The following is a 25,251-nucleotide window of genomic DNA, read 5'->3' as shown; positions in this document are numbered from 1 at the left end:
ATAAAGGTTGACATACTTGGAGAAATAATCTTGGACAACAAGCACATACCTGTTGCCACGACTTGTGATGGGGAGCTCAAGAATGTCAGCTGCAACCTTTTGGAATGGCTCAGTAGCAACAATTGTTTTCATTGGAGCTCTCTGATGAGGTGTGGGACTCCGTCTGGCGTCACATGGAGTACATTGCTTGCACCACATCTTGATGTCACGTGACATAAGGGGCCAGTAGCACAGCTGTTGAGCACGTTTCAGGACCTTATCAGCAGATGAATGACCAGTTACAGGATTTCCATGCAGCATCTGCAGAACCGTGTCTTTCAAAGCATGAGGGACAATCAGTTGATGGAGCACTGATGTTGTGGATGGGTTGAAAACTTTACGGCAGAGTACACCATTATGAAAAGTAAGTCTGTGGAACTCGTGCCAAAGTGCCTTCTCAACAAGTGTGCGTTTTTTCATGCGCCAGTATGGTGGTTTCTGTCCCTTAACTGTCCAGCTAATAACCTCTGACAGTACGGGGTCTCGCTGTTGTTCCTTTTTAAAATCCTCTTCAGGGAACTGAAGCACAAATGTGGAGGAGACAGACTGTTGAACACCCTGTGAGGAGGCCGGAGGAGGTTGTGGTCCAGTCAAGTTACAGCAAACTGGCTTTGTATCAGTAATGCAGAGGCTGTGATGTACCAAACTGACCGGACTAGACAGACTCACAGGACTCAGACTAGAATGTCTCTTGTCAGAGTGCGGATTACCAAAAGCACTGGAGGAGGTGCTCTGCTCAGTTGGTCTGATGTCAGCAGGGCGACGTGACATTGCATCTGCATTGAGGTGACTGTGGCCATCCTTGTGAATTACAGTCCATTCAAAAGGATCAAGTTCAAGGGCCCAGCGTGCACGACGACCAGTTCTGTCATTGTCAATGGGTATTTTTCTGAGACCCAGGAGAGGTTTGTGGTCAGTTACAATAACAAAGGGCTGTTTGTAAAGGTAGTGGCGAAAATGTCGCACGGCCCAGACAATGGCCCAGAGTTCTCTGTCATATGTTGACCATTTTCTTTCTGCTTTTGTGAGAACATGGCTAGCATAAGCAACCACTTTTTCTTGATCCCCTTGTCTCTGAGCAAGCACAGCACCAATTGCAGAGCCTGAAGCATCTGTGTAGAGGGAGAATGGCACCGTAAGGTCAGGGAATGTAACCACTGGAGGATTTGTGAGTGCATGTTTCAGGTAAGTGAATGCATCCTGACATTGAGAAGTCCATTGGAAAGGTGCATTCTTCTCTGTGAGAGCATGTAGAGGGACACTGTGATGTGCAAAGCTTCGGATGAACTTGCGGTAATATGAACAAAGTCCTAGAAATGCTCTTACTTCTGTAGCTGACCGTGGAGTAGGCCAGTCTTGGACACTTTTCACATTCCGCGGGTCTGGCTGAATGCCATCTTTGGATACAACATGGCCCAGAAACTGTACTTGATCCCTGGCAAAACAGCATTTGGAGGGATTCAGCTTCAGGCCACTTGACTGGAATCTGGAGAGAATTTCTTCCAGGTGCTGGAGATGTTCACTGAAAGAGCGGCTGTAAATGAGGACATCATCCAAATACACTAGGCATGTTTTCCATGGGAGGCCACGAAGTACCATTTCCATCAAGCGCTGGCATGTGGCTGGAGCGTTGGTGAGACCCATTGGCATAACTTTAAAGTGATAAAGGCCACTACCTGTTGTGAATGCTGTTTTTTCACGGTCTTCCTCCTGCAGCTCGACTTGCCAATAGCCATGTTGTAGGTCCATTGTGGAGAACCAGGCAGAGCCCGACAAAGCATCCAGTGCGTCGTCGACTCTCGGAAGAGGGTGGGAATCTTTGATTGTCACTGTATTAAGTTTTCTATAGTCCAGGCAGAAACGCCATGTGCCATTTTTCTTGCGCACCAAAACAACTGGCGCAGCCCAGGGACTGTAGCTTTCTTCAATGACATCTGCCTTTAACAGGTTGTCAACTTGAGTCTGTATTTCAGCTCTCTGTTCTGGTGTCACTCTGTAAGCTCTCTGTTTAATTGGTGTGGCCTCATCAGTGCGGATTTGATGCTTGATGATGCTAGTGCGACCTCTGTCCTCTGAGTGTTTACTGAATACTGCTGAGTATTTCTGAAGCAGTGATTTCAGAGACTGAACTTGGTAAGGTGACAGGTCGCTGTCATTTATCTGGACAGATGGAGCTATATCATGCACGGGGGAGGTTGCACACCCTGTCCCTTCCCCTGATATGACGTCAACAGATGAAACCGAATGAAACTCACCCAGGTGTTGACCTGAATGCAGCTCAACGTCATCTCTGGAGGGATTTAAGATTCGAACCACAGTTGTACCATTCTGAACCTCACTGAGAGAATGTGCCACAATGATGTCACACGATGGGTTGGGCATGAGAACACCATAATAGTCAGTTGGCATTGGAGAAGCAGGTGTAGCTGCTGACACACAGGCTGTGATGAGGGTTTCACTCATAGCTGGAATCTTAGTGGGCGCTAGCACAGACACATTACAGCAGGCGGCCACTTCATGTCCTTTGGGCAGGAGAGGAATTTTCATGTCCCAAAGTTGCAGCATTTTGTTGTTTATATCAAGGAGGGCATGGTGTTTCCGCAGAAAATCAAACCCAAGAATGACTGGCTGGCAAGCACCTCTGAGAATTTCAAAGTCCTGTTGCCATACCTGATGTCCAAGTCTGATACCAATCGTTAACTTGCCTAAAATGTCCAGGCACTGTCCATCGACTGAGCGAGCTGGCAGAGAGGAGGGTGTCATGGGGCGTTTTTTCAATGCTGGGTGAGAGTTACGAAAATCTTCGCTCACAATGGAAACAGTAGAACCAGAGTCAATTAAAGTGCACACTTCAATGCCCTCAACAATAGCCAAGATTGTAGAAGAGACAGAATCATCAGAGTGTGAGTCATTCTTGTCAGGCATTAACTTGGGGGAATCCTTCTGGGGCAGTGAGACAGTAGCTGATGTTTGCCCCTCAACAGCAGCTAATGGAAGTTTCCCTGACGGTTGGAGTCAGAGTGCGGATATCGTTCAGGAGACTTGAAACGAACACTACCTCTAGCGTGTGGACTGGCATCCCTGTTTCCCTGTGGAGCAGGACTAGGGCTGCGTCTGTATCTGTTCGTATCATCCTTGTCATGGCGACCATACCTGGAGTACTGATAGGACTGGCGTGAGGGAGAGCGATGCCGGTCACGTCTGTCATTGTCATGCCATTGACGGTCTCTCTGAGTAACAGGGGAAGGAGGACAACCGTCATAGCAGGACCCTGGATCACGACCATGATACTGCTCAGGTGAGTAATTGTCTCTGCGGTGTTGTCTGTTATAATAGGGTTGTGGAGAGACACTGCGCGCACTGTATCGAGCATCGTCGGAGGAAAACCTTTCAGTTTGGGAGTCCAGACGCTGAGCCAGGTAACTGTGTTTCTCTCTTAATAGGTGTACTTCACTTTGTAAGCTGTTGACAGTAAGAGTCAGCTGCTCAACTGCATGCAAAAGCTTATCATCAGTAGGTTTAGGACGAACCATAGCTACCTGCTCTGAAGATTGAGAGTGTGGAGACCCTACAGTTGTCAGTTGGAGCGCTGCACGTGCCCTCTCACAGCGGCTGGCGATACGCAGGGCGTCCTCAAGATCCTCCGCACCCATCTCATGGACTTTTGACTGAAGATTTGGGTCCAAGCCAGCAACAAAGCGGCGAAATTTTTCACCCTCTAGTGCATTGTGGTCATAGTTGGGAAAGGCTTCTAATACAAGACGAGTGATGTCTGCACTGTACACATCCAAACTTTCACCTGGTCGACGAGGTCGAGCATTCACATGTGTCTGGAAAAATGGCAGGGAGTATATTGGTCCAAAAACGTCCCTGAGTTTCTCCTTTACTGAATCATAGTCCTTCTGGATCGAAGAAGGAAGGCTGTCCCAATACAGAAATGCAGCATCTGCTAGGCGAGTAGGGAGGACGGAAGCCATCACCGTATGCAGATCTGTATCAGTTGAACTCATAGCCTGCACTGCCACTTCAAAACGTCGAGACCAACTTGTGAATGATTCAGTCCCATCTCCTTTAAAAGCAGGTGGAAGATAAATTTTTAGGGCACTGGAGACAGCGCATGTAGCTAGAGAAACAGCACCTGTTGATGTAACGTTAGCATCTCGCCGTCGTCGTGTGGGGGGAGACTGCAGCCCAGTTTCACTTTCATCAGCCGACATGGTGACAAAATGGCCAGTCCCAAAACTCACAAAAAGCACGTAAAGTAGAAAAAAAATTTAATAAATAAATACCACAAAAGTCCCTTAATGTCTCCACACTAGTTTTTAGGTAATCCACTGCTCTCAAAGAGTGTCAAATCCAGATAGCACAACAAAAAAAATGACCGCATCCACAGGTCGTATGAATAAAACTCACCAAATGTGCAAAAACCACCAAAATATCACCACGCTGCCACCAAATGTAACGTGAGGGTTCGGTATGTGGTGGTAGATCACTCTTTATGATAATAAACAGTAGAATGGAGACAGGAGACTTTCTCAAGCGGCACTTTTACTGAACACCGTCACAACAACAACAACACTTCCTTCAACAGCCTTTCACGTGACTTCACTAACCAATCAGAAGCAAGGACTTAGACTGAGATAAACGTGAGTGAATCAGAGAGGCAGATTCAGCAGAATATCCTTACTGTATTAAATATGTAAACACATAAATGTGTAAATAATTAACTGACTAAACATTGTAAATATACTTCTAGTATATTAACTCAAATATAAATCATATTAAATTCTAAGCATTACAACTTTCCAATATGAAATATGAACTCCACTTCTAAACCTTACATTTATTTCAGAAGGAAGACGCCAGAAAAGACGCACAAGTATCGCTGTGATCGATGAAAACAATACAGAAATGAGTCTGTCGCTTAATCAAACTGTAAAGTGTGTGTGATGGTTGTGTAAATATGAGAAATATCGTGAACTGCTCTCCTCACCTCAGAAGACTCGACACTGAAACTCTCAATGAGGGAAGAGACGGCGCGAGCGAGCGATGACGTCATCGGCCTCCAAAGCACGCGGCCACGCGCGTACGGGACACCCCCGCAGCCAATCAGGGCCACGCAGATTGTGGAACTAAAATGATTAGTTATACAAACGACATAATCAGGAATTACAAAACCTAGAGGATAAAAAAAAAATAATAATAATAATTAAAAAAAGTATTGATAATAATCCTGAAAAATGACATAACCTGTCTATCATGAGAGCTATGATAAATTAGCAACCAACAAAGTGGCTAAAAGCTTAATGTGGACTAGGCAAACATACTATGATCAGGGGGAAAGCAGGTGGTCATGTGCCGGCGGGGTAAACTTTAAAAGTATAATTTAAATAAAAAAAAAATCCAAAAGCTCAAAACCACCTTCATTTCTTGGACCCTGAAGAACCTCCTTTCTTAAATGATGATGTTGAGTCTGCAGCTTCATAATAATAGAGGCTTGTTCGACTTGAACCGGCGCTGCACAGACCGATCGGTGAATGACATCAAAGTACCGCAAGAGCGAATAGAAAGTAGACGCCTCCTTATGCTTTTGAATTGCTCTCGCGGTACTTTGATCTCATAAATGATCGGTCTGTGCAGCGCCGGTTCAAGTCGAACAAGCCTTAAGCCCCGTTCACACTGCCAGCGACACGCAGCGACAAAGCGACATGATCCCATTCATTTCAATGGAGCGCTGGCGACTTCCGGCGACACGAGCGACAGTGACCGTTGGCGACAGAATGTGGGCGTGTCAAGCGACACGAGACGCGCGACAAAAGTTCAGAAATTTCAACTTTATGCAAATGAGAAGCGATTTTCGCGAGCGACAACCAATAGGAAAGAAGACTTTCAGAGGAGCTCAGCTCACGTCACCGTCTCGAGTGCAGGCAAGACAGGAGTTCGAGGGCGATTTCACTGTTTTATATGATTTGACTGTAACCACATACATGGATATAATAAAATGATGCATGGAAAAGAAACTATCGACAGTCTCAGTGAGTTTAATTCACACATTTAGTTCGAGTGTTGTAATTATGATGCAAGTTTAGCACTGCTGCAGATCATTTTATAGTTTCCCCTGCATTATGTTGACTATTAGGGACAAGAAAATTGATTATTTGTCAAATTCGAATGACGTTTTAGTAATGTATGACAGTGAGTTAATCTGTTGATTGATCGATCGTTAATCCAGTAGGCTAAATGATTTAATCCACTGAACACTGCTGTGGTAATATAAAAACACTCTCCCAACAGCATACTGTTTCTTTTGAGCCTAAATCCTAGTCAAATTAAAATGATATAGTTGTATATATCACTTGTGATGGTATTTTGTATAGATATGGCCAGACGTGCAGTCTACCAGTCACATTAGAGCGACAGCACTATGAACGCCCACAAGCGACTTCACAGTACAGAGACTAGCGACATGCAGCGACAAAATCTCTGGCAGTGTGAACGGGGCTTTAGGTGTGTTCGGCATCGGCTGCTGCTGGATGTAACCGATCGGCGAGAGTAGCCGCGTGCGGGCGGGGAGGAGCTGCAAACGGAGACGTGAAGTCGGACACTTTCTGGTTCCCGTAGTGACCGCTCACGTGGTGTTTGCATACTTTACCACAGCTGAAGTGAAATAAATGCAATATTTGCCAAATAATACACAGATGTTTCAGAGACATTTTCATTCAATACTTTATGTACTGCTTCATACAGCGTCTGTTTGAACAAGAATAAAGTTCAACATAAGCTACTATCAATGAAGTGGAGTCTACGTTTTTTAAGCAGTTTTAATTTGATAAACATGACACAATATAACATGACAACGACATGAAAAGAGTGTTCACTGTTATAATAAACTGATTTGAGAGCTTTAGAGGAAATAAAAGTGTTCGAATAAACACGAAACACACGTGATCGTTGTCATGCGGTGAATCCGGCCAATCGTGGAACAGCTGTGTCGTCATCAGCCCTCGTGCAGCCGCTCTTGAGAAGCTGCGCTGGCTGAGTTCTCCGGCTACTCTCGAATTGCTCTCCGGTACTTTGATGGCATACGTCACAGTCACGTGGCGTCGGCGCTGTATCAAGTCGGACAAAATTTCTAACCGGCATGCACTGCTTCAAGTCAGCCGCCGATCGGTCTGTCCAGACACCCCCATGTTAAAAGGTGTGTTCGACATCGGCTGCGGCTGGATGTAACCGATCGGCGAGAGTAGCCGCGTGCAGGCGGGGAGGAGCTGCAAACGGAGACGTGAAGTCGGACACTTTCTGGTTCCCGTAGTGACCGCTCACGTGGTGTTCGCGTACTTTACCACATGTAACCTGCGTCGCGGCGACAATGCAACCCTCACTTACAAATAGCGAAATATGCAAATGAGCGTGAAGTGCACCGCTTCAAAATTTGGACCAGTGACCAGAAGACCAGAATCGCTCAAGAGACTGCGTTAACAGCAAGGGGAGAAAGAATTTATGACAAGCACTCGTTGCGTTAGAAAATTTGGAATGATGTATTAAGGAATTAAATGATAAAGCAGTGAAATTTAAAACATCACATCACACAGGAGGGAAAGAAAAAAAAATATATATATATAATGACCAGGAGAACAGCAAAGATTTGCCGTGGAACAAATAAATGTAACCTTAATATAACCCTAATTTATATTTCCTATTTAGTTTATAATTATTATTGTTTCTCTCTTTTTTTTTTATTACCTATTTAGTTTCAAGCTAATAAATTTAATTGACCCTTATTCTATTAATATATGTATATAATTTATTTGTTTACCTATTTATTCAATTTGTTTCTAATTGGCTTATTTAAGGTTAAGTAAACGTTTTAAATTCAAATGCAATCCTTCCAAATGATAACCCTATAAGAATACCCTTTTTACTCTCGTTCTCCAAGAAAAATAAATAAAAATAAAATATAAAATCAAAATGAATTGAAATGAAATACAATGGAATTTGAAAAAAAAATAACAGTAGAGAAAATAAAATACAGGTCAAAATGTACTGCTTAATTAGCAGTCTCAAATTCAATACAATTCAGATTCCTCTTTTTATATGTATATAATTTATAAACACTAATTCTCAGTTCCAGTTCGAATGCCGCTCTCACGAGATCCTTCTTCCGCAATGTATCTCGGATCAACACAGTTCAATTCAGATGTGTGCACAATCATACCACTCCGTTTGTTTCTTGATTCATAAATGGGCAAATGGCTCGCCAGTTCCCGCTCGCAACGTTTTTTTCCCCGATGTGAAGCAAGCAGGGACAATTCACATACAATTCTCCAAAATCGTCCGGTGTCCAGGAAATGTGCAGCATCCGACTCAGAAAAGACAAAAAGTAGAAAAGAAGGAAAAAAACAAGAAAAAAGGGGAAAAGGAAAGAAAGAAAAAGACCCAACCTTGCAAAGACAAGGCCAAAAATACAATTAGACATTCCTTTCAAAAAATATACATCATTAGAGCAGTTAGTCTGCATATAAACAACATTCAACTTTTTTTTCCTTTTACTGCAATTCCGTCTTACTTTAGCACATATAGTTTGTATGTGCAAAGAGCTATTTTTCCGATGACGCACTTAGGCCTCATCTGCCCGTATTACATGTGCGTCATGACCGCGCATTAACTCATAGCTCAAATACACGACGAAATTCGTTAAAATAACCTCTATTAACCACTCGAGGTGGCTTTTAACTCTGAAACATTAATTATTCAACACATACATGCAATACTCTTCCCATTATAAATGAAAGGGTCAACTCTTTTACATACAACAGCATATTACATCAGAATTTAGTAATTCAATACAATTTATCAAGTATTTTACACACAAAAAGAATTATTTAATTACAACACTCACCAAGAGAACTCAATTCATCGGCTATGAAGGGCAAAACTTCCAACTTTGGAAAATGTATTCTCTTCGTAGCAGTCAATATCACGTTCACTCGTAACGTTTGACTGATGAATCTCAATCCGCACTTTAATCTAAAAGTTTCTCTATTGTTTCTCTGATTTAAATCTTGGTTTGTTTGTTCTAATTCTCGTTTCTTTCTTTAGGATCACACCAGCAGCTTCTGTAACTTGAACTAGCCGCTTCACTGTCTCGCATTGAGTGTTGCATCACCCTTGCCCTGAGTCCACCTATTAAAGGAGAAGTTCACTTTTAAAAAAACTTTTGCTGATAATTTACTCACCCCCATGTCATCCAAGATGTCCATGTCTTTCTTTCTTCAGTCGAAAAGAAATTAAGGTTTTTGATGAAAACATTCCAGGATTTTTTCACATATTATGGATTCCATTGGGACCCAAACGGTTCAAGGTCCAAATGACAGTTTCATTGCCGCTTCAAAGGGCTTTAAACGATACCAGACGATGAATAAGGGTCTTATCTAGCGAAACGATCGGTCATTTCAAAAATAAAATAAAAAGTTGACGTTTTATAAGCACAAATGTTCGGCTTGCTCTGTTCTGTGATGCGCGTTCGTGACGTCACGTAATACGCAATTACGTTGAAAAGGTCACGCTTGAAAAATTGAAGAAAATGTTCTTTTTGGCTTTTTAATATTAAAACACTCAGGATGCGCACACGAAATGGGCATTTTAAACGATAAACTGACACAAATACATTTGAAAATGTTTATATGGTCCTCCTTCCGCACATTTGTAAACACATCAAACTTGACCTTTTCAACGTAATTGCGTATTACGTGACGTCACGAACGCGCATCACAGAACAGAGCAAGGCGAACATTTGTGCTTATAAAACGTCAACTTTTTATTTTATTTTTGAAATGACCGATCGTTTCGCTAGATAAGACCCTTATTCATCGTCTGGTATCGTTTAAAGCCCTTTGAAGCGGCAATGAAACTGTCATTTGGACCTTGAACCGTTTGGGTCCCAATGGAATCCATAATATGTGGAAAAATCCTGGAATGTTTTCATCAAAAACCTTAATTTCTTTTCGACTGAAGAAAGAAAGACATGGACATCTTGGATGACATGGGGGTGAGTAAATTATCAGCAAAAGTTTTTTCAAAAGTGAACTTCTCCTTTAAGGCGGGGCTAACTCCCACTCGTTGAATTGAACCAATCTTTGTCTTGCTAAATTGGATACATTTTCTAAATGAGTTTTATGATTTTAGTTTATGCATTTTCTTATTTTCTCTTAGAATCTTAAACTTTCTATTTTTTTTCTTTCCCCACAGACATTAACATCCCAATTACTTCTCATGTTCCAATTCAAAGGTAATATTTGAGGTAAAATCTGAATAACAAATAGAATTAAGCCAAAATACAATAACAGAGCTGCCAACTCTCACGCATTCACCGTGAGACTCACGCAATTGACACTTTTCACACGCTCTCACGCCACACATCCATACTCAGGAAAGCCATTTAATGACCATAATATAGGCACGTTAGTTGGCTAGAAAAAGAGCTATAGAGAGTATTTTGCTAAATATGTGTACTATATTACATATTTATTATATTTGTACTTATATCATTAAATAAAGTTGTTATTATAATAAAAAACACATTATATTTAATTTGAGTTATTTTTAGCCTTAAATAATACTACCAGCTGATAGGGCTGTCTGTCTGTAGCCTATTTTTCTTGAGAAAAATGAACGCCTATCTTGTGTACCTAATATTTATCCAAATGAGTCAACATTAAATCAAATCACAAGAATCGAATTGAAATCGTGAAATTTGTTTCAAGAAAATTGTAAAAAAAAAAACAACAAAAAAAAAACATAGCTTACCAGAAATTGTACCATATAAACATTGTAACATGTTGTCAAAATTCAGTTTAGTTACTAAAATGTTTTGACAATCACAATACACTTATTGTGATGCAAGTTTTTTTTTGCAAACTCTCTCTCTCTCACACACACACACACACACACATACACTAACCCGACCCATCACGCACATACACACAAGTCAAGCGTCTATTAAACGCCGATAGCAGGCCGGGTGAAACCCGTAGTTGTTGGGACATCACATCAGAGACCAGTTTGTCCAGGAGGGCAACATGTTTATTAGCAATAGCTAACGTTAGCTCCGTAGTGTCCGACGTTTTGAGCCATTCCTACGCACATTGCTTGATTTTTTCCCATCGGACTTCAGTAAAGGGCTGCGGACCTTTCCCACCATCTTTTCCGACATGAAGAATACACTTTACGGGTGTTAATCGAGCTTGATCGCCGCTATCAGATGAAGATGCGCTGCTTACGTCCTCCTCTGTTTACATGTGCGTAGTGATATTGGCTTGATTTCGGCTGTGACCTACTTACATTTTCGATGCTGATTGGTTGAAAATCTAGCTCAACAGTTTTAGACGTCTCAATACGCAGTCAATATAGTGCGCCAATAAATACACTTTTCTCATTAACTGCAGGAAAATGCGTGGAGAACTTTTTGCTTGGATACCTTTTATTAACGTTGAACATATTGAGCAAAAGAAAAAGTAGTGCCCCGTTTGTCGGAACGAAACCCTATTTCTAGGCCTCTTTTAGGCTACCGACAGCGGCCTAATAGGGGAACTCCCACTGCCAACGGTCCAAGTTCAGTCAGGCAAATTAAGAAAGATCACGGCTTTAGTCAACATGTAGGCCTATTTTAAAATAAACTAATATGTAGATTGTGTGTAGAATTTTTTAATGTTTTTTTTTGTTTTTTTGTACATGTTAGTTAAAAATAAAACAAAATAATCTGTAATACCACACTGTAGCCACTAGATGTCTGTATAGTCCTTTACATAAATATATTATTCAGGGCTGTGAAATTCTTAATAAATGAAAGTTTTTTTGTTTTTTTTTATAATATTTGACCTTGAAGTAATCCAAAAGTAATCAGATTAAATTGCTTTCATATTGTGGTACTTGGATTACGTTACTGAATACTTTTTTTTTATGAAGTAATTTGTAACTGTAACGGAATACATTTTTAAAGTAACCCTCCCAAGCCTGTTAGTGTGAAATTGAACACTACAGTATATGCCAATGTTGTTTTGTTGTTTATATGCCAATGTTGTAAAAAAAAACATTTACACAAAGCAAGCCAATCCACTTTTCCATGTTGATAAGAGCATTAAAATGAGAAAAAATAATGGGGCAAAAAGAAATCAAGAGACATTTAGAATAGATAAAAATGTGCGATTAATTGCGATTAATCGCGAGTTAACTATGACATTAATGCGATTAATCGCGATTAAATATTTGAATCGTTTGACAGCACTAATTTATACTCATAAAAACTTGAGATCAGAGTTTTAAAATCAAACAGTTTAAAAGAGAACAATACATCACGGTTGTTTAAACCAATGAGTCATTTCCCATCATGCTCTTGATCATCAGTCGGTGGAGAGCACCTGCAGAATCCGACACGGCCGCCTTGCGCTCGCGAGAGTTTCAGACACGCGTCAGCATGACATCAGAGCAAGGCGGACCGCACTCGGACACATTTATAACATAGATATATTATTCAGGGCTGTGAAATTCTTAATAAATGAAAGTTTTTTTGTTTTTTTTATAATATTTGACCTTGAAGTAATCCAAAAGTAATCAGATTAAATTGCTTTCATATTGTGGTACTTGGATTACGTTACTGAATACTTTTTTTTTTTATGAAGTAATTTGTAACTGTAATGGAATACATTTTTAAAGTAACCCTCCCAAGCCTGTTAGTGTGAAATTGAACACTACAGTATATGCCAATGTTGTTTTGTTGTTTATATGCCAATGTTGTAAAAAAAAACATTTACACAAAGCAAACCAATCCACTTTTCCATGTTGATAAGAGCATTAAAATGAGAAAAAATAATGGGGCAAAAAGAAATCAAGAGACATTTAGAATAGATAAAAATGTGCGATTAATTGCGATTAATCGCAAGTAAACTGTGACATTAATGCGATTAATCGCGATTAAATATTTGAATCGTTTGACAGCACTAATTTATACTCATAAAAACTTGAGATCAGAGTTTTAAAATCAAACAGTTTAAAAGAGAACAATACATCACGGTTGTTTAAACCAATGAGTCATTTCCCATCATGCTCTTGATCATCAGTCGGTGGAGAGCACCTGCAGAATCCGACACGGCCGCCTTGCGCTCGCGAGAGTTTCAGACACGCGTCAGCATGACATCAGAGCAAGGCGGACCGCACTCGGACACATTTATAACCAGCATGCATCTTGCGCTGATCACCGGCGATCGGTTCTGCGCAGATTTTGCTCATCAAAAGCCTAGTTTTTTCTTGTCTTCCCATCATGCAGTAGAAAGAGCCCAGATGATGTCACTTCCTGTGTGTCACAGTATTAAGATATGCTCTGTTTTTAAAAGGAGGAAAATCATGTCAGGAGTAACAGGGTTGAGTGAAACATGTAGGACACAGATAATGCTAATAAAAAAAGTTAATTTAAAGCCAGTTAAAGTTATGGCCACTCTACACTTTGAGCTTGTGAAGTTTCTACAGACGCTGCAACGGCCGTGAAATGACGTCACATTCTGCGGCAGCTTTTTTACAAACACAAGTTCAACATATAACAAATAATAATAATTCAAAATGTAAAAATAAACAATCCACTCCACTTGAATGCTAAACGCTTGTGTTATTTCTCACAGGGTAATTCACTTGAGCTTGGGTTTCTGGTGTCCCACTTTCACATGCGCATGCATGGAAGTCAGTGCAAGGAAAAGTCTAGTGTGAACGGCCATTAATAATTAAAACATTTTAGTAAAATAAATATCAATCTCAAAGTTGGTATCGAAACATGGCAGTATTGTATATTTTAATGTTAATATCATGTTAGATAATTGTGTCATTGATCAAATATATTCAATAGTTCTTGCTAAAGAAACATAGGATTCGTGCCTATAATGTTTTAAAGATAATAATTGGAAGATAAATCTACCTAGTTTATGGAAAGTCTTAAGGACATATAATCAATTATAAAAAGGCATCAAATTATCATAATATTTTATAACAGTTGTCTACTTTCTACAATTACATCAGGGCTCACTTTCATGTCCTTTCACTTTATATTTCTCTCTTTGAATTATTTTGATGTACTGAAAATTAAATGTAATATTTTTTTTCTTTCCTGTCAGACCCGATGGAAGAGGAGGAGAGTGAAGAACTGAGTGAAGTGAAGGAGGAGAGTGAAGAACTGAGTGAAGTGAAGGAGGAGAGTGAAGAACTGAGTGAAGTGAAGGAGGAGAGTGAAGAACTGATAGAAGTGAAGGAGGAGAGTGAAGAACTGAGTGAAGTGAAGGAGGAGAGTGAAGAACTGATAGAAGTGAAGGAGGAGAGTGAAGAACTGAGTGAAGTGAAGGAGGAGAGTGAAGAACTGAGTGAAGTGAAGGAGGAACATCATGTCAAACCTGGAGAAAAACCTTTGAGTTGCTCAAAGACTAAAAAGACATTTTCAAAGAAAAGAAGAGCGAAGAAATCTTTCACCTGCACTCAGTGTGGGAAGAGTTTCACAACCAAACATAATTTTGAGATTCACATGAGGATCCACACCGGAGAGAAGCCGTTCTCATGTGATCAGTGTGGAAAGAGATTCTTATGCAAACGATATCTTAAAAAACACATGAGGATCCACACCGGAGAGAAGCCGTTCTCATGTGATCAATGTGGCAAAACATTTCTTAGGTCATCAGGCCTGAAGACACACCTGATAGTTCATACGAAGGAGAAGCCACATTCATGTTCTGTGTGTGGAAAGAGTTTTTCACTTCTGCTGTATTTACACACACATGAGAAAATTCACACTGGTGTGAGAGAGTACATGTGCTTTGAGTGTGAGAAGACTTTCACTACAGCGTACAATTTAAAACTGCACCAGAGAATTCACACTGGAGAAAAACCTTACAAGTGTTCACACTGTGACAAGAGATTCAGTGTGTCATCAAACCTGAAAAAACATGAGATGATCCACACTGGAGAAAAACCTTACAAGTGTTCACACTGTGACAAGAGATTCAGTGTGTCATCAAACCTGAAAAAACATGAGATGATCCACACTGGAGAAAAACCTTACAAGTGTTCACACTGTGACCAGAGATTCAAACACTTAACAGGTCTGATAACACATGAGAGGATCCACACTGGAGAAAAACCTTACAAGTGTTCACACTGTTACAAGAGATTCAGTCGGTCATCACATCTGAAAACACATGAGATGATTCACACTGGAGAAAAACCTTACAAGTGTTCACACTGTGACAAGAAATTCAGTCAGTTATCACATCTGAAAACACATGAGAGGATCCACACTGGAGAAAAACCTTACAAGTGTTCACACTGTGACAAGAGATTCAGTCAGCCATCACATCTGAGATCACATGAGAGGATCCACACTGGAGAGAAGCCGCACACGTGTGATCAGTGCAGGAAGAGTTTCTCTATTAAATATAAGCTGAAGCGACACATGAAGATCCATGCAGTGGAGAAACCACATCACCACATGCATCGTTAAAATAGTCCAACAGACTACAGTGTCTCAACCTTAAGTTTATCAAGCGACGAGAATACCCTGCTCTCCCCTACGTAATATTTACATATGATTTGACAGTTTACTTGAATAAATACCTAAAATATAAAAGGAGTGCATCATGCCTGACCCCTACATGAACACTTTTGGTTTTGTGACTGTAAGTCATTCTCTTCAAATGTTAATGAAGTTTACATTTACATTTTACATTTAGTCATTTAGCAGACGCTTTTATCCAAAGCGACTTACAGATTAGGACAAAATTAAGCGAGTCATCATGAAGAGGCAAAAACAACGCAATTAGTGCTCAAAAAACAAAGTTCAGGCATTATTCAGAGTAGCATAAACCCGACAAGTGAGGTTTTAAAGGGAAGGGGAAGGAATGGTTTTTTTTATTTTTTTTTTTATTTTTTTATAAGGTTAAGTGCTCACGGAAGAGATCTAGCAACGCGTCTAAATAAAATACAGAATTATGTGAAGTTAAAAATGACAAATAAGCTGAGAATCGAAGATAGCCTCACCTTAATGCAAATACAACACTGAAATAACAGGAGAACTGAGTATTCTGAAAAAACACTTGCGCGCTCTTGCCGTGCGCGTCCTCTATGCTGAACGCTGGTCCTGGAGAAATGGCCTCAAACTTCCTCTATTTATATCTATTCTTTTACAGTTGCTGCCTCGGTCCGGCAATTAAGTCAATACCGGACCGGCAATTAAGTCAATATCAATACCAAAGTTAGAAACGTGTATGCCAATAATCTTATGTAACTGTATAGATGGTCCCTAAATTTGCGAATGTCAAACTTTATGCCAGTTAATCTCCAAAAGCCCCAAGCGGAATTATTTTTTTACTTCATTGCAGGGGCGATTCCAGGATTTTATAAATGGGTGGGCACAGGGGGGACCAAGAACCAGTCAGGGGGGACCAAGAACCAGTCAGGGGGGACCAAGAACCAGTCGGGGGGAGGACCAAGAACCAGTCGGGGGGAGGACCAAGAACCATTCAGGGGGGGACCAAGAACCAGTCAGGGGGGGACCAAGAACCAGTCAGGGGTGGACCAAAATCCAGTCGGGGGGGCCAATCAGAAAATTCAACTGAAAATAAATACTGGTTTAGAAAATATGAAGCACGATTTCCAAAATCTTGTGCAATGCCACATGCTCTAATATAGATGGTATTACATTTTTGTATTTTGCATGGATTAGACAACACAGTTCTTCTTATTTTCAACACAAAATTAAAATTAAATGTGTGTGTGTGTAAACATTCTCAAAATTAAATGTGTCTGTTCCTGTGGGTTAACTGCACCATCACATGTGTTATGCTCTGCTCTGCCTCAGAACATCTGTATTCTTATATTGGGTCCCTTAGAAGCTGGATTGGGTCCCTTAGCCCTACAATCTAAGAAAGAAGTAAAGAGCCTAGGTGTCATTTTGGACTGTGACCTGAATTGTAAGTCTCATATTAAAGCTGCAGTAGGGAACTTTTAGAAAACGTTGACTTAGCCTGAAAATTTGAGCAAGCACAGCTTACAGGTCACTCCCCCTTGCTCTCTGCTGCGCTACAGCCCTCCCTCCACAGCTCCTCCCCCACCACAACGGAGCCTGCCGTGAACGCGCAGGCTAGTAAACAGGACCACCGATGACGGATAAACAGTTATCGCACATTCACTGGTAGGGACGAAACATCAACAATATGCTTTATATTGACTATGGCCTGCCCATACTTTGACTTCAAACTTGGTCCTCAAATCATTACGTATTTTGGAATACATGTAATGTTACTTCATAACGTTGCACTCTTTCAAATAGCTAGCAAGATAATATAATGGTAACGTTACAGTATGTAAGCAATTATTCTAGCGATGTGTAATGCTAAATAAGGTTTGCTAGTACATTATTTCAGCAACATGACAAGCCAGTGAGTAAGCAGGTTTCAATGGTTTGTTTTGCACAGTGCGTGACATTTTATCTGTATGTTATGCGGCTAGAGTTTTGACACTGAGTCAATGGGCTCCGACGGGCTTGTTTATCGTCATCGGTCTTTTTCCGTTTACCTGTCTTTGTTGTATGAGCTGGTGCCACTCGAGAAATTGGCAGTTTTGGTTGTTTGTCCCTCATTAGCAGAGCTGCGGCACACCGGCAATCTTGATTTTGAATGACGGACGATACGCGCTGTGCAAGAGAGGGGTGTGATCAGCGCGTACACGCTTGATTGACACTGCTAAGACATTCCTCCTGGCTCTGATTGGTTGTTTCTTACCGGGAGCGGTGTATTTCTGCAAATGGCAATAGGACCACTGGGAGGATCCAGAGGAGCTTGATTTCTTGATTGAATTTGATTTCGTCTCATATTGTACTGTCAGGACATAATGACAGTTTTAACAAATATGTAAAAAAATAAATTTTTACAAAAGTTACCTACTGCAGCTTTAATCAAGTGACAAAAACTTGTTTTTATCATCTGAGAAATATAGCCAAGATTCGTCCTTTTTTAATCTTTGGATGATGCTAAGAAACTCATCCATGCTTTTATCTTTTCTCATCTTGATTATTGTAATACTATGTACAGTGGCCTACCTAAGGGCTCTATAGCAAAGTTACAATTGATACAAAATGCAGCAGCCAGAGTATTAATGAAATTAAAAAGGAGAGAACATATTACACCGGTTTTAATGGAAATACATTGGTTACCAGTTCATCAAAGGATAGATTTTAAGGTTCTTTTATTTGTTTATAAAACTCAGCACAATCTTGCACCTTTATACATTTCAGACTGTCTGTCAAGATATGTTCCAAATCGTAGATTAAGATCCTCTAATGCTAATCTTCCGGCACATTATACAGTTATTCATAAAAGATCAGGTGGTGCTTTTTTTAGCCACAATGCTACAAAAATTTTGAATTCTTACCAAGTGAAGTGAGTTTACTAGCATTCATATTTTTAAAAGGCAGGTTAAGAGAGACAAGTAAGAGTGTTTAGAGAGGTACTGGCATGGCTTTGAGTGTTTGCTCAAATGAGCCGGATGCAAGAAACCCTATTATGAGGAACCTTTTTGGTTCTACAGCTCAATGTAAGTTGTATATATTTTGTAATTCTATGTTTATTATATTAGTAATTTAGTAAGTAATTTTAATTTATGAAAGCACATTTACACACAGCGCAAAACTGACCAAAGTGCTGTACAATGAATAACTAAAAAGACAAGTAAAAAAAAAAAACTCCTTGAACTGCCACCTTATCTTGGTGGAGGGGTTTGAGTACCCGAACGACCCTAGGAGCTATGTTGTCTGGGGCTATATGCCCCTGGTAGGGTCTCCTAAGGCAAACAGGTCCTAGCTGATGGGTCAGACTAAGAGCGGTTCTGCGAGCACACGAGCGCCTGGTGGTCAGGCCTCCCCCCATGGGGTCCGGCCGGGCTCAGCCTGAAGGAGCGACGTGGGGCCACCCTCCCGTGGACCCACCACCTGCAGGAGGGACCGTAAAGGGCCGGTGCATAGTGGATCGAAGGCGGGGGCCTCAACAACCCGATCCCTGGACGCGGAATCTAGCTCTAGGGACATGGAATGTCACCTCTCTGGTGGGGAAGGAGCCTGAGATTGTGCGTGACGTTCAGAGATTCTGACTAGAGATCACTAGGGATCACCTCCACGCACGGCTTGGGCTCTGGAACCACACTCCTTGAAAGAGGATGGACTCTTCACCACTCTGGAGTTGCCCATGGTGAGAGGCGGCGGGCTGGTGTGGGTTTGCTTATAGTCCCCCAGCTCAGCCGCCATGTGTTGAAGTTTACCCCGGTGAACGAGAGGGTCGCTTCCCTGTGCCTTCGGGTCGGGGATAGGTCTCTCACTGCCGTGTGCGCCTATGGGCCAAACGGCAGTGTAGAGTACCCGACCTTCTTGGAGACTCTGGGAGGGGTGCTGGAAAGTGCTCCGACTGGGGACTCCGTCGTTCTACTGGGGGACTTCAAAGCCCACGTGGGCAGCGACAGTGACACCTGGAGGGGCGTGATTGGGAGGAACGGCCCCCGGGATCTGAACCCGAGTGGTATTCTGTTATTGGACTTCTGTGCTAGTTACAGCTTGTCCATAACAAACACCATGTTCAAGCATAAGGGTGTCCATCAGTGCACATGGCACCAGGACACCCTAGGCCGGAGGTCGATGATCGACTTTGTGGTTGTTTCATCTGACCTCCAGCCGTATGTCTTGGACACTCGGGTGAAGAGAGGGGCGGAGCTGTCAACTGATCACCACCTGGTGGTGAGTTGGATCCGATGGCGGGGGAGGAAACTGGACAGACTCGGCAGACCAAAACGTATTGTGAGGGTCTGTTGGGAACGTTTGGCCGAATCCCCTGTCAGAGAGATCTTCAACTTCCACCTCCGGCAGAGCTTCAACCAGATCCCGAGGGAGTCTGGAGATATTGAGTCCGAGTGGACCATGTTCTCCACCTCCATTGTCAACGCGGCCACTCGGAGCTGGTGCCTGTCGAGGCGGCAATCCCCGAACACGGTGGTGGACACCGGAAGTAAGGGATGCCGTAAAGCTGAAGAAGGAGTCCTATCGGGCCTGGCTGGCTTGTGGGATTCCTGAGGCAGCTGACGGGTACCGAGAGGCCAAGCGTACTGCAGCCCGGGTGGTTGTGGAGGCAAAAAATCGGCCTGGGAGGAGTTCGGTGAGGCCATGGAGAAGTACTACCGGTCGGCCTCGAAGAGATTCTGGCAAACCGTCTGGCGCCTCAGGAGGGGGAAGCAGTGCCCTACCAATGCTGTTTTCAGTGGAGGTGGGCAGCTGTTGACCTCGACTGGGGATGTCATCGGACGGTGGAAGGAATACTTCGAGTATCTCCTCAATCCCACCGTCACGTCTTCCATTGAGGAAGCAGAGGCTGAGGGCTCAGGGGTGGACTCGTCCATCACCCAAGCTGAAGTCACCGAGATAGTCAAGAAACTCCTCGGTGGCAAGGCACCGGGGGTGGATGAGATCCGCCCTGAGTACCTCAAGTCTCTGGATATTGTGGGGCTGTCTTGGCTGACACGCCTCTGCGACAGTGCCTTTGGACTGGTAGAACCCCTGGCGGGGCCCTTTGCTAAGGGCTATCCGTTCCCTGTACGACCAGAGCAGGAGCTTGGTTCGCATTGCCGGCAGTAAGTCAGACTTGTTCCCGGTTTGTTTTGGACTCCGGCAGGGCTGCCCTTTGTCGCTGGTTCTGTTCATAATGTTTATTGACAGAATTTCTAGGCGCAGCCAGGGGCCGGAGGGTGTCAGGTTTGGGGACCACATGATCTCATCTCTGCTCTTTGCGAATGTTGTTGTCATGCTGGCCTCATCAGACCAGAACCTTCAGCATGCACTGGGACGGTTTGCAGCCGAGTGTGAAGCGGCTGGGATGAGAATCAGCCCCTCCAAATCCGAGGCCATGGTTCTCAGCCGGAAAAAGGTGTTCATGAGTGAGGGAAGGCTGGAACGGGAGATTGACAGACGGATCGGTGCAGCTTCTGCAGTAATGCGGTCAATGTACCGGTCTGTCGTGGTGAAGAAAGCAGCGAAGCTCTCGATTTACCAGTCAATCTACGTTCCTACTCTCACCTATGGTCATGAGCTTTGGGTCATGACCGAAAGGACAAGATCCCGGATACAGGCGGCCGAAATGAGCTTTCTCCGCAGGGTGGCTGGGCGATCCATTAGAGATAGGGTGAGAAGCTCGGTCACTCGGGAGGAGCTCAGAGTAGAGCCGCTGCTCCTCCACATCGAGAGGGGTCAGCTGAGGTGGCTCGGGCATCTGTTCCTGATGCCTCCTGGTTGCCTTCCCGGGAAGGTGTTCCGGGCATGTCCCACCGGGAGGAGGCCCCGGGGAAAACCTAGGACACGCTGGAGGGACTATGTCTCCCGGCTGGCATACGCGGGTTCTTTAGGGACACCTAATCTGTAGCCCTGCCTTAAACTAGGTTTGTTTATACTTTCGCCCATAGCTTTTGCCCATTTCGCCTGCCTCCGCAGCACGAGCCTCCCCAAATGGACGAGGCATTTATACTTCGTGCTCGCCGGTGTACTATTCTTTGAAACGACAGGGTGCGACTCGGTGTAATTGTCCTCTAAATCATCAGGAATCAGCGGTGAGAAGTAAAGTACACTCGTGAATGTTTATTTTAGTACACCAAAACCACACTATAAAAGAATCGTGTACAAGCAGTAAACCAGATTATTCCTTGTTGAAAAATGGATATGAGAATGTAACCTACAACTAAATTAACGTTATCTTACATAATTTCTAAACATTTTTATTTAGTTTTGTGAACCTTTTTATAAAACATGGCCATTTATTTTTATTTAAAGGGCTTATGTCTGCTATTGTAGGCTCATTTTGTTAATGTAAGCAACTAATTTAGACGCAAGAACTGGGTGCCGGTGCTGTGAGATGTACATGCTCGGCCAGATTCGGCTCGAAGTCGTGCATCTTTGGACTACTAAAAAGCCGCGCACTGCACACCGCCACGCGAAATTTGGCCTTGCTTACCCAACGCACACGACCGCCCACACCGCAATGATGACATTTTTGCCGTGTGCACCCTTACGCTCGTGCGTCTGCACATAAATAAGAGATGCTTTATTTCCAGTTTTATAGCTGATTGTCTTATTTTGTTTACATCTTACTTTACACACTTCAGAGAAGGCTGTTGCAGCTAGCTCAGGGAAGAGACTGTATGACACTAGGTGGTACAGCCTGAGACATGCACAATACAAAAAATTACCTTCTGCATTTTTGTTTTGCCTTTCCCTCCATTGTACCGAACTCGTACCGAACCGTGATGTCTGAACCGAGGTATGAACCGAACCGTGATTTCTGTGTACCGTTCCACCCCTAGTAGGAATTGTACTACTGAATATTTAAACAGCGAGCAGTGCTCATCGAGCAGTGCTCATCGAGCAGTGCTCAGCAGACACAGTATTCTGAACCGATAGCATCAGAACAGACAGTACTGGTATATTTAGACCGACAACAGCCTGGCCTGTAAGGCGGGAACCTCTAGGTTATAAAACCTTATAAATGTAGACGGGGAGGCCCAGCCTGCCGCCATACATATATCTTGCAAGGCAATCCCACTTGGCCAGGCCCACGATGAAGCCATGCTTCTCGTGGCGTGCGCTCTGACACCCAACGGGCACTGCATAGCCTTGGAAGTGTACGCCAGCGCAATGGTGTCAACTATCCATCTGGATAGGCTCTGCTTTGACGCGGCTAGTCCCTTGGAACGTCCGCTGAACGAAACGAAGAGCTGCTCCGTCTGTCTGAAGACAGATGAGCGAGACACATAAGCTCTTAATGCCCTGACTGGACAAAGGAAGCTCGCGTGGTAGGAAGCTCGCAAAGGAAATGACCTGCGCCCTAAACGGTGTGTTGAGGGATTTTGGAACATAACCGTGCTTAGGTTTGAGTATAACTCTTGAGTCATTAGGCCCAAACTCCATGCACGTCGCGCTTACTGAGAGCGCGTGCAAGTCCCCTATGCGCTTCACTGAAGCGAGAGCCAGAAGAAACACTGTCTTGAAAGACAGGTGTTTAAGATCAATCGTCTGTAAAGGCTCGAATGGGTCACCTTTCATGGCCTCCAGTACCGCAGAAAGGTCCCATATGGGGACTGATGGAGGTCTGGGAGGATTCAGTCTCTTAGCTCCTCTAAGGAAGCGGATGACTAAATCGTTCCTTCCTATTGACTGACCAAGCGTTGTTTTTGAGAACGCTGCTATGGCCGCCACATAAACTTTGAGCGTGGAAGAGGACCTGCCCTTGTCCAACAGCTCTTGTAGGAAGGAGAGAACCTCCGTCACCCCACAGTCTGGGGGCGACACGCCACGAGCTGTGCACCAGCTGGAGAACACTGACCATTTTGAGGAATAGAGACGTCGCGTAGACGGAGCTCTAGCCTGCGTGATCGTGTTTAACACTCCGCTTGGGAGGTCAGCGGGTAACTGTTGATGGCCCAAACATGAAGGGACCACAGCTCTGGGCGCGGATGCCAAATCGAGCCCTTGGCCTGAGAGAGGAGGTCCCTCCTCACTGGCACTGGCCATGGGGCAGTGCTCGCTAGCTGCATCAGAACTGGGAACCAGGGTTGGTTTTTCCAGAACGGCCCTACGAGTAGCACTGACAATCCTTCTTCCCTGATCCGCTCTATCACCTGAGGCAGGAGAGAGACGGGAGGAAAGGCATAGAAATGGCGGCGGGGCCATACATGAGCCAGCGCGTCCCTGCTCTTGGAGAAAAATTCCAGACAGTTAGCGTTTTCTTGAGACGCGAACAGGTCTACTTCCGCTCTGCTGAATTTCTTCCATAGCAGCTGGACTGTCTGTGGGTGTAGAGACCACTCGCCTGTCGGAACATTGTTCCTGGACAGTCTGTCCGGTCCTACGTTTAGGAGCCCTGGCACATGCGCTGCTCTCAGCGAGTTGCGCTGAGCCCACACCAGGAGGCGTTCTGTCAGCCTGTGCAGGTTTCGGGACCTCAGGCCGTCCTGGCGATTTATGTAGGACACCACTGACATGTTGTCCGAGCGGACCAGGACATGGTGTCCTCGTATTTGGGGACAAAAACGCGTCAGGGCGTTGTCTACTGCCAGCATTTCGAGGCAGTTTATGTGCAGAAGCTTCTCCCGTTCCGACCATTGCTGGCCGAAGAACGGTCTGCCCTCGAGCAGTGCTCCCCATCCCGAGGTGGATGCGTCCATAGACACTACCTTCACACTCGAGGAAGTCCCCAGGCTTACACCTGATTGGTACCAGTCGTTTGCTTTCCAAGGTTTCAGAGCTGCGATGCATTTCTGATTGACCTTGAGACGAAGCAGACCAGAAGCCCACGCTCGGCGCGGCACTCGCGCTTTCAGCCAGGACTGCAGCGGGCGCATGCGAAGCAAGCCCAGCTGAAGAACTGATGATGCTGAGGCCATTAGACCTAGCATCCTCTGAAATTTCTTGAGCGGGACAGATGCGCCGCAGCGGAAAGAGCTCGCTGCGCGCTGAATGTCTAGTACGCGCTGTGGTGACAGTCGCGCTATCATATACAGCGAGTCCAGTTCTTTGCCCAGAAAAGATATTATCTGTCTGGGGGACAGAGAACTCTTCGCCCAATTGACTCTGAGACCCAGATTCTCGAGGTGATCGAGTAAAATGGTCCCGTGCTCTATGAGCACCGAGTGAGATTGAGCTAGAATCAGCCAATCGTCCAAGTAGTTCAATACTCGCATGCCCTGTAGCCTGAGGGGTGCGAGCGCTGCGTCCATGCACATCGTAAATGTACGGGGTGCCACGACAAGCCGAAAGGTAGGACTATGTACTGATAATGCCTGGCCCTCGAAGGCGAATCTCAAATATCGCCTGTGACGTGACGCTATCTATATTTGAAAATACGCGTCTTTCAGATCTATTGACACAAACCAATCTCCTCGGCGAATCTGTGCGAGGATTTTTCTGGTCATGAGCATTCTGAACTGTCGCTTTGCAAGCACTCTGTTCAGTTGCCTTAGATCTAGTATGGGTCTGAGACCCCTGTCTTTTTTCGGTACCAGGAAGTATCTGCTGTATAGCCCTCCTTCGCTCTGAGCTTAAGATAACGGCTCTATGGCCCCTTTGCTCAATAGTTTAAAAATTTCGGCTCGAAGTAGGTGTGC

The 25,251-nt window shown here is 43.7% G+C and overlaps 1 protein-coding gene across 1 annotated transcript in view; it reads left to right on the top strand.

Annotated features, from left to right (window-relative positions):
- The window catches only part of LOC309492186 (uncharacterized protein), a 202,022-nt gene extending 186,001 nt beyond the window's left edge, over positions 1 to 16,021 (top strand). Inside the window, exon 2 of the mRNA XM_082161067.1 lies at positions 14,196 to 16,021. Within this exon, the coding sequence (XP_082017193.1) occupies positions 14,196 to 15,568 (1,373 nt within the window). The 3' untranslated portion in view covers positions 15,569 to 16,021. The remainder of the gene's footprint in view (positions 1 to 14,195) is intronic.
- Positions 16,022 to 25,251: the final 9,230 nt, after the last annotated feature.

This window comes from Leuciscus leuciscus (assembly GCF_965113295.1).
Source record: "Leuciscus leuciscus genome assembly, chromosome: 1".
Classification (NCBI taxonomy): Eukaryota; Metazoa; Chordata; class Actinopteri; order Cypriniformes; family Leuciscidae; genus Leuciscus; species Leuciscus leuciscus.
The sequence above is the reverse complement of the archived record's forward strand: the minus strand, read 5'-3'. Positions and strand labels throughout refer to the sequence as shown.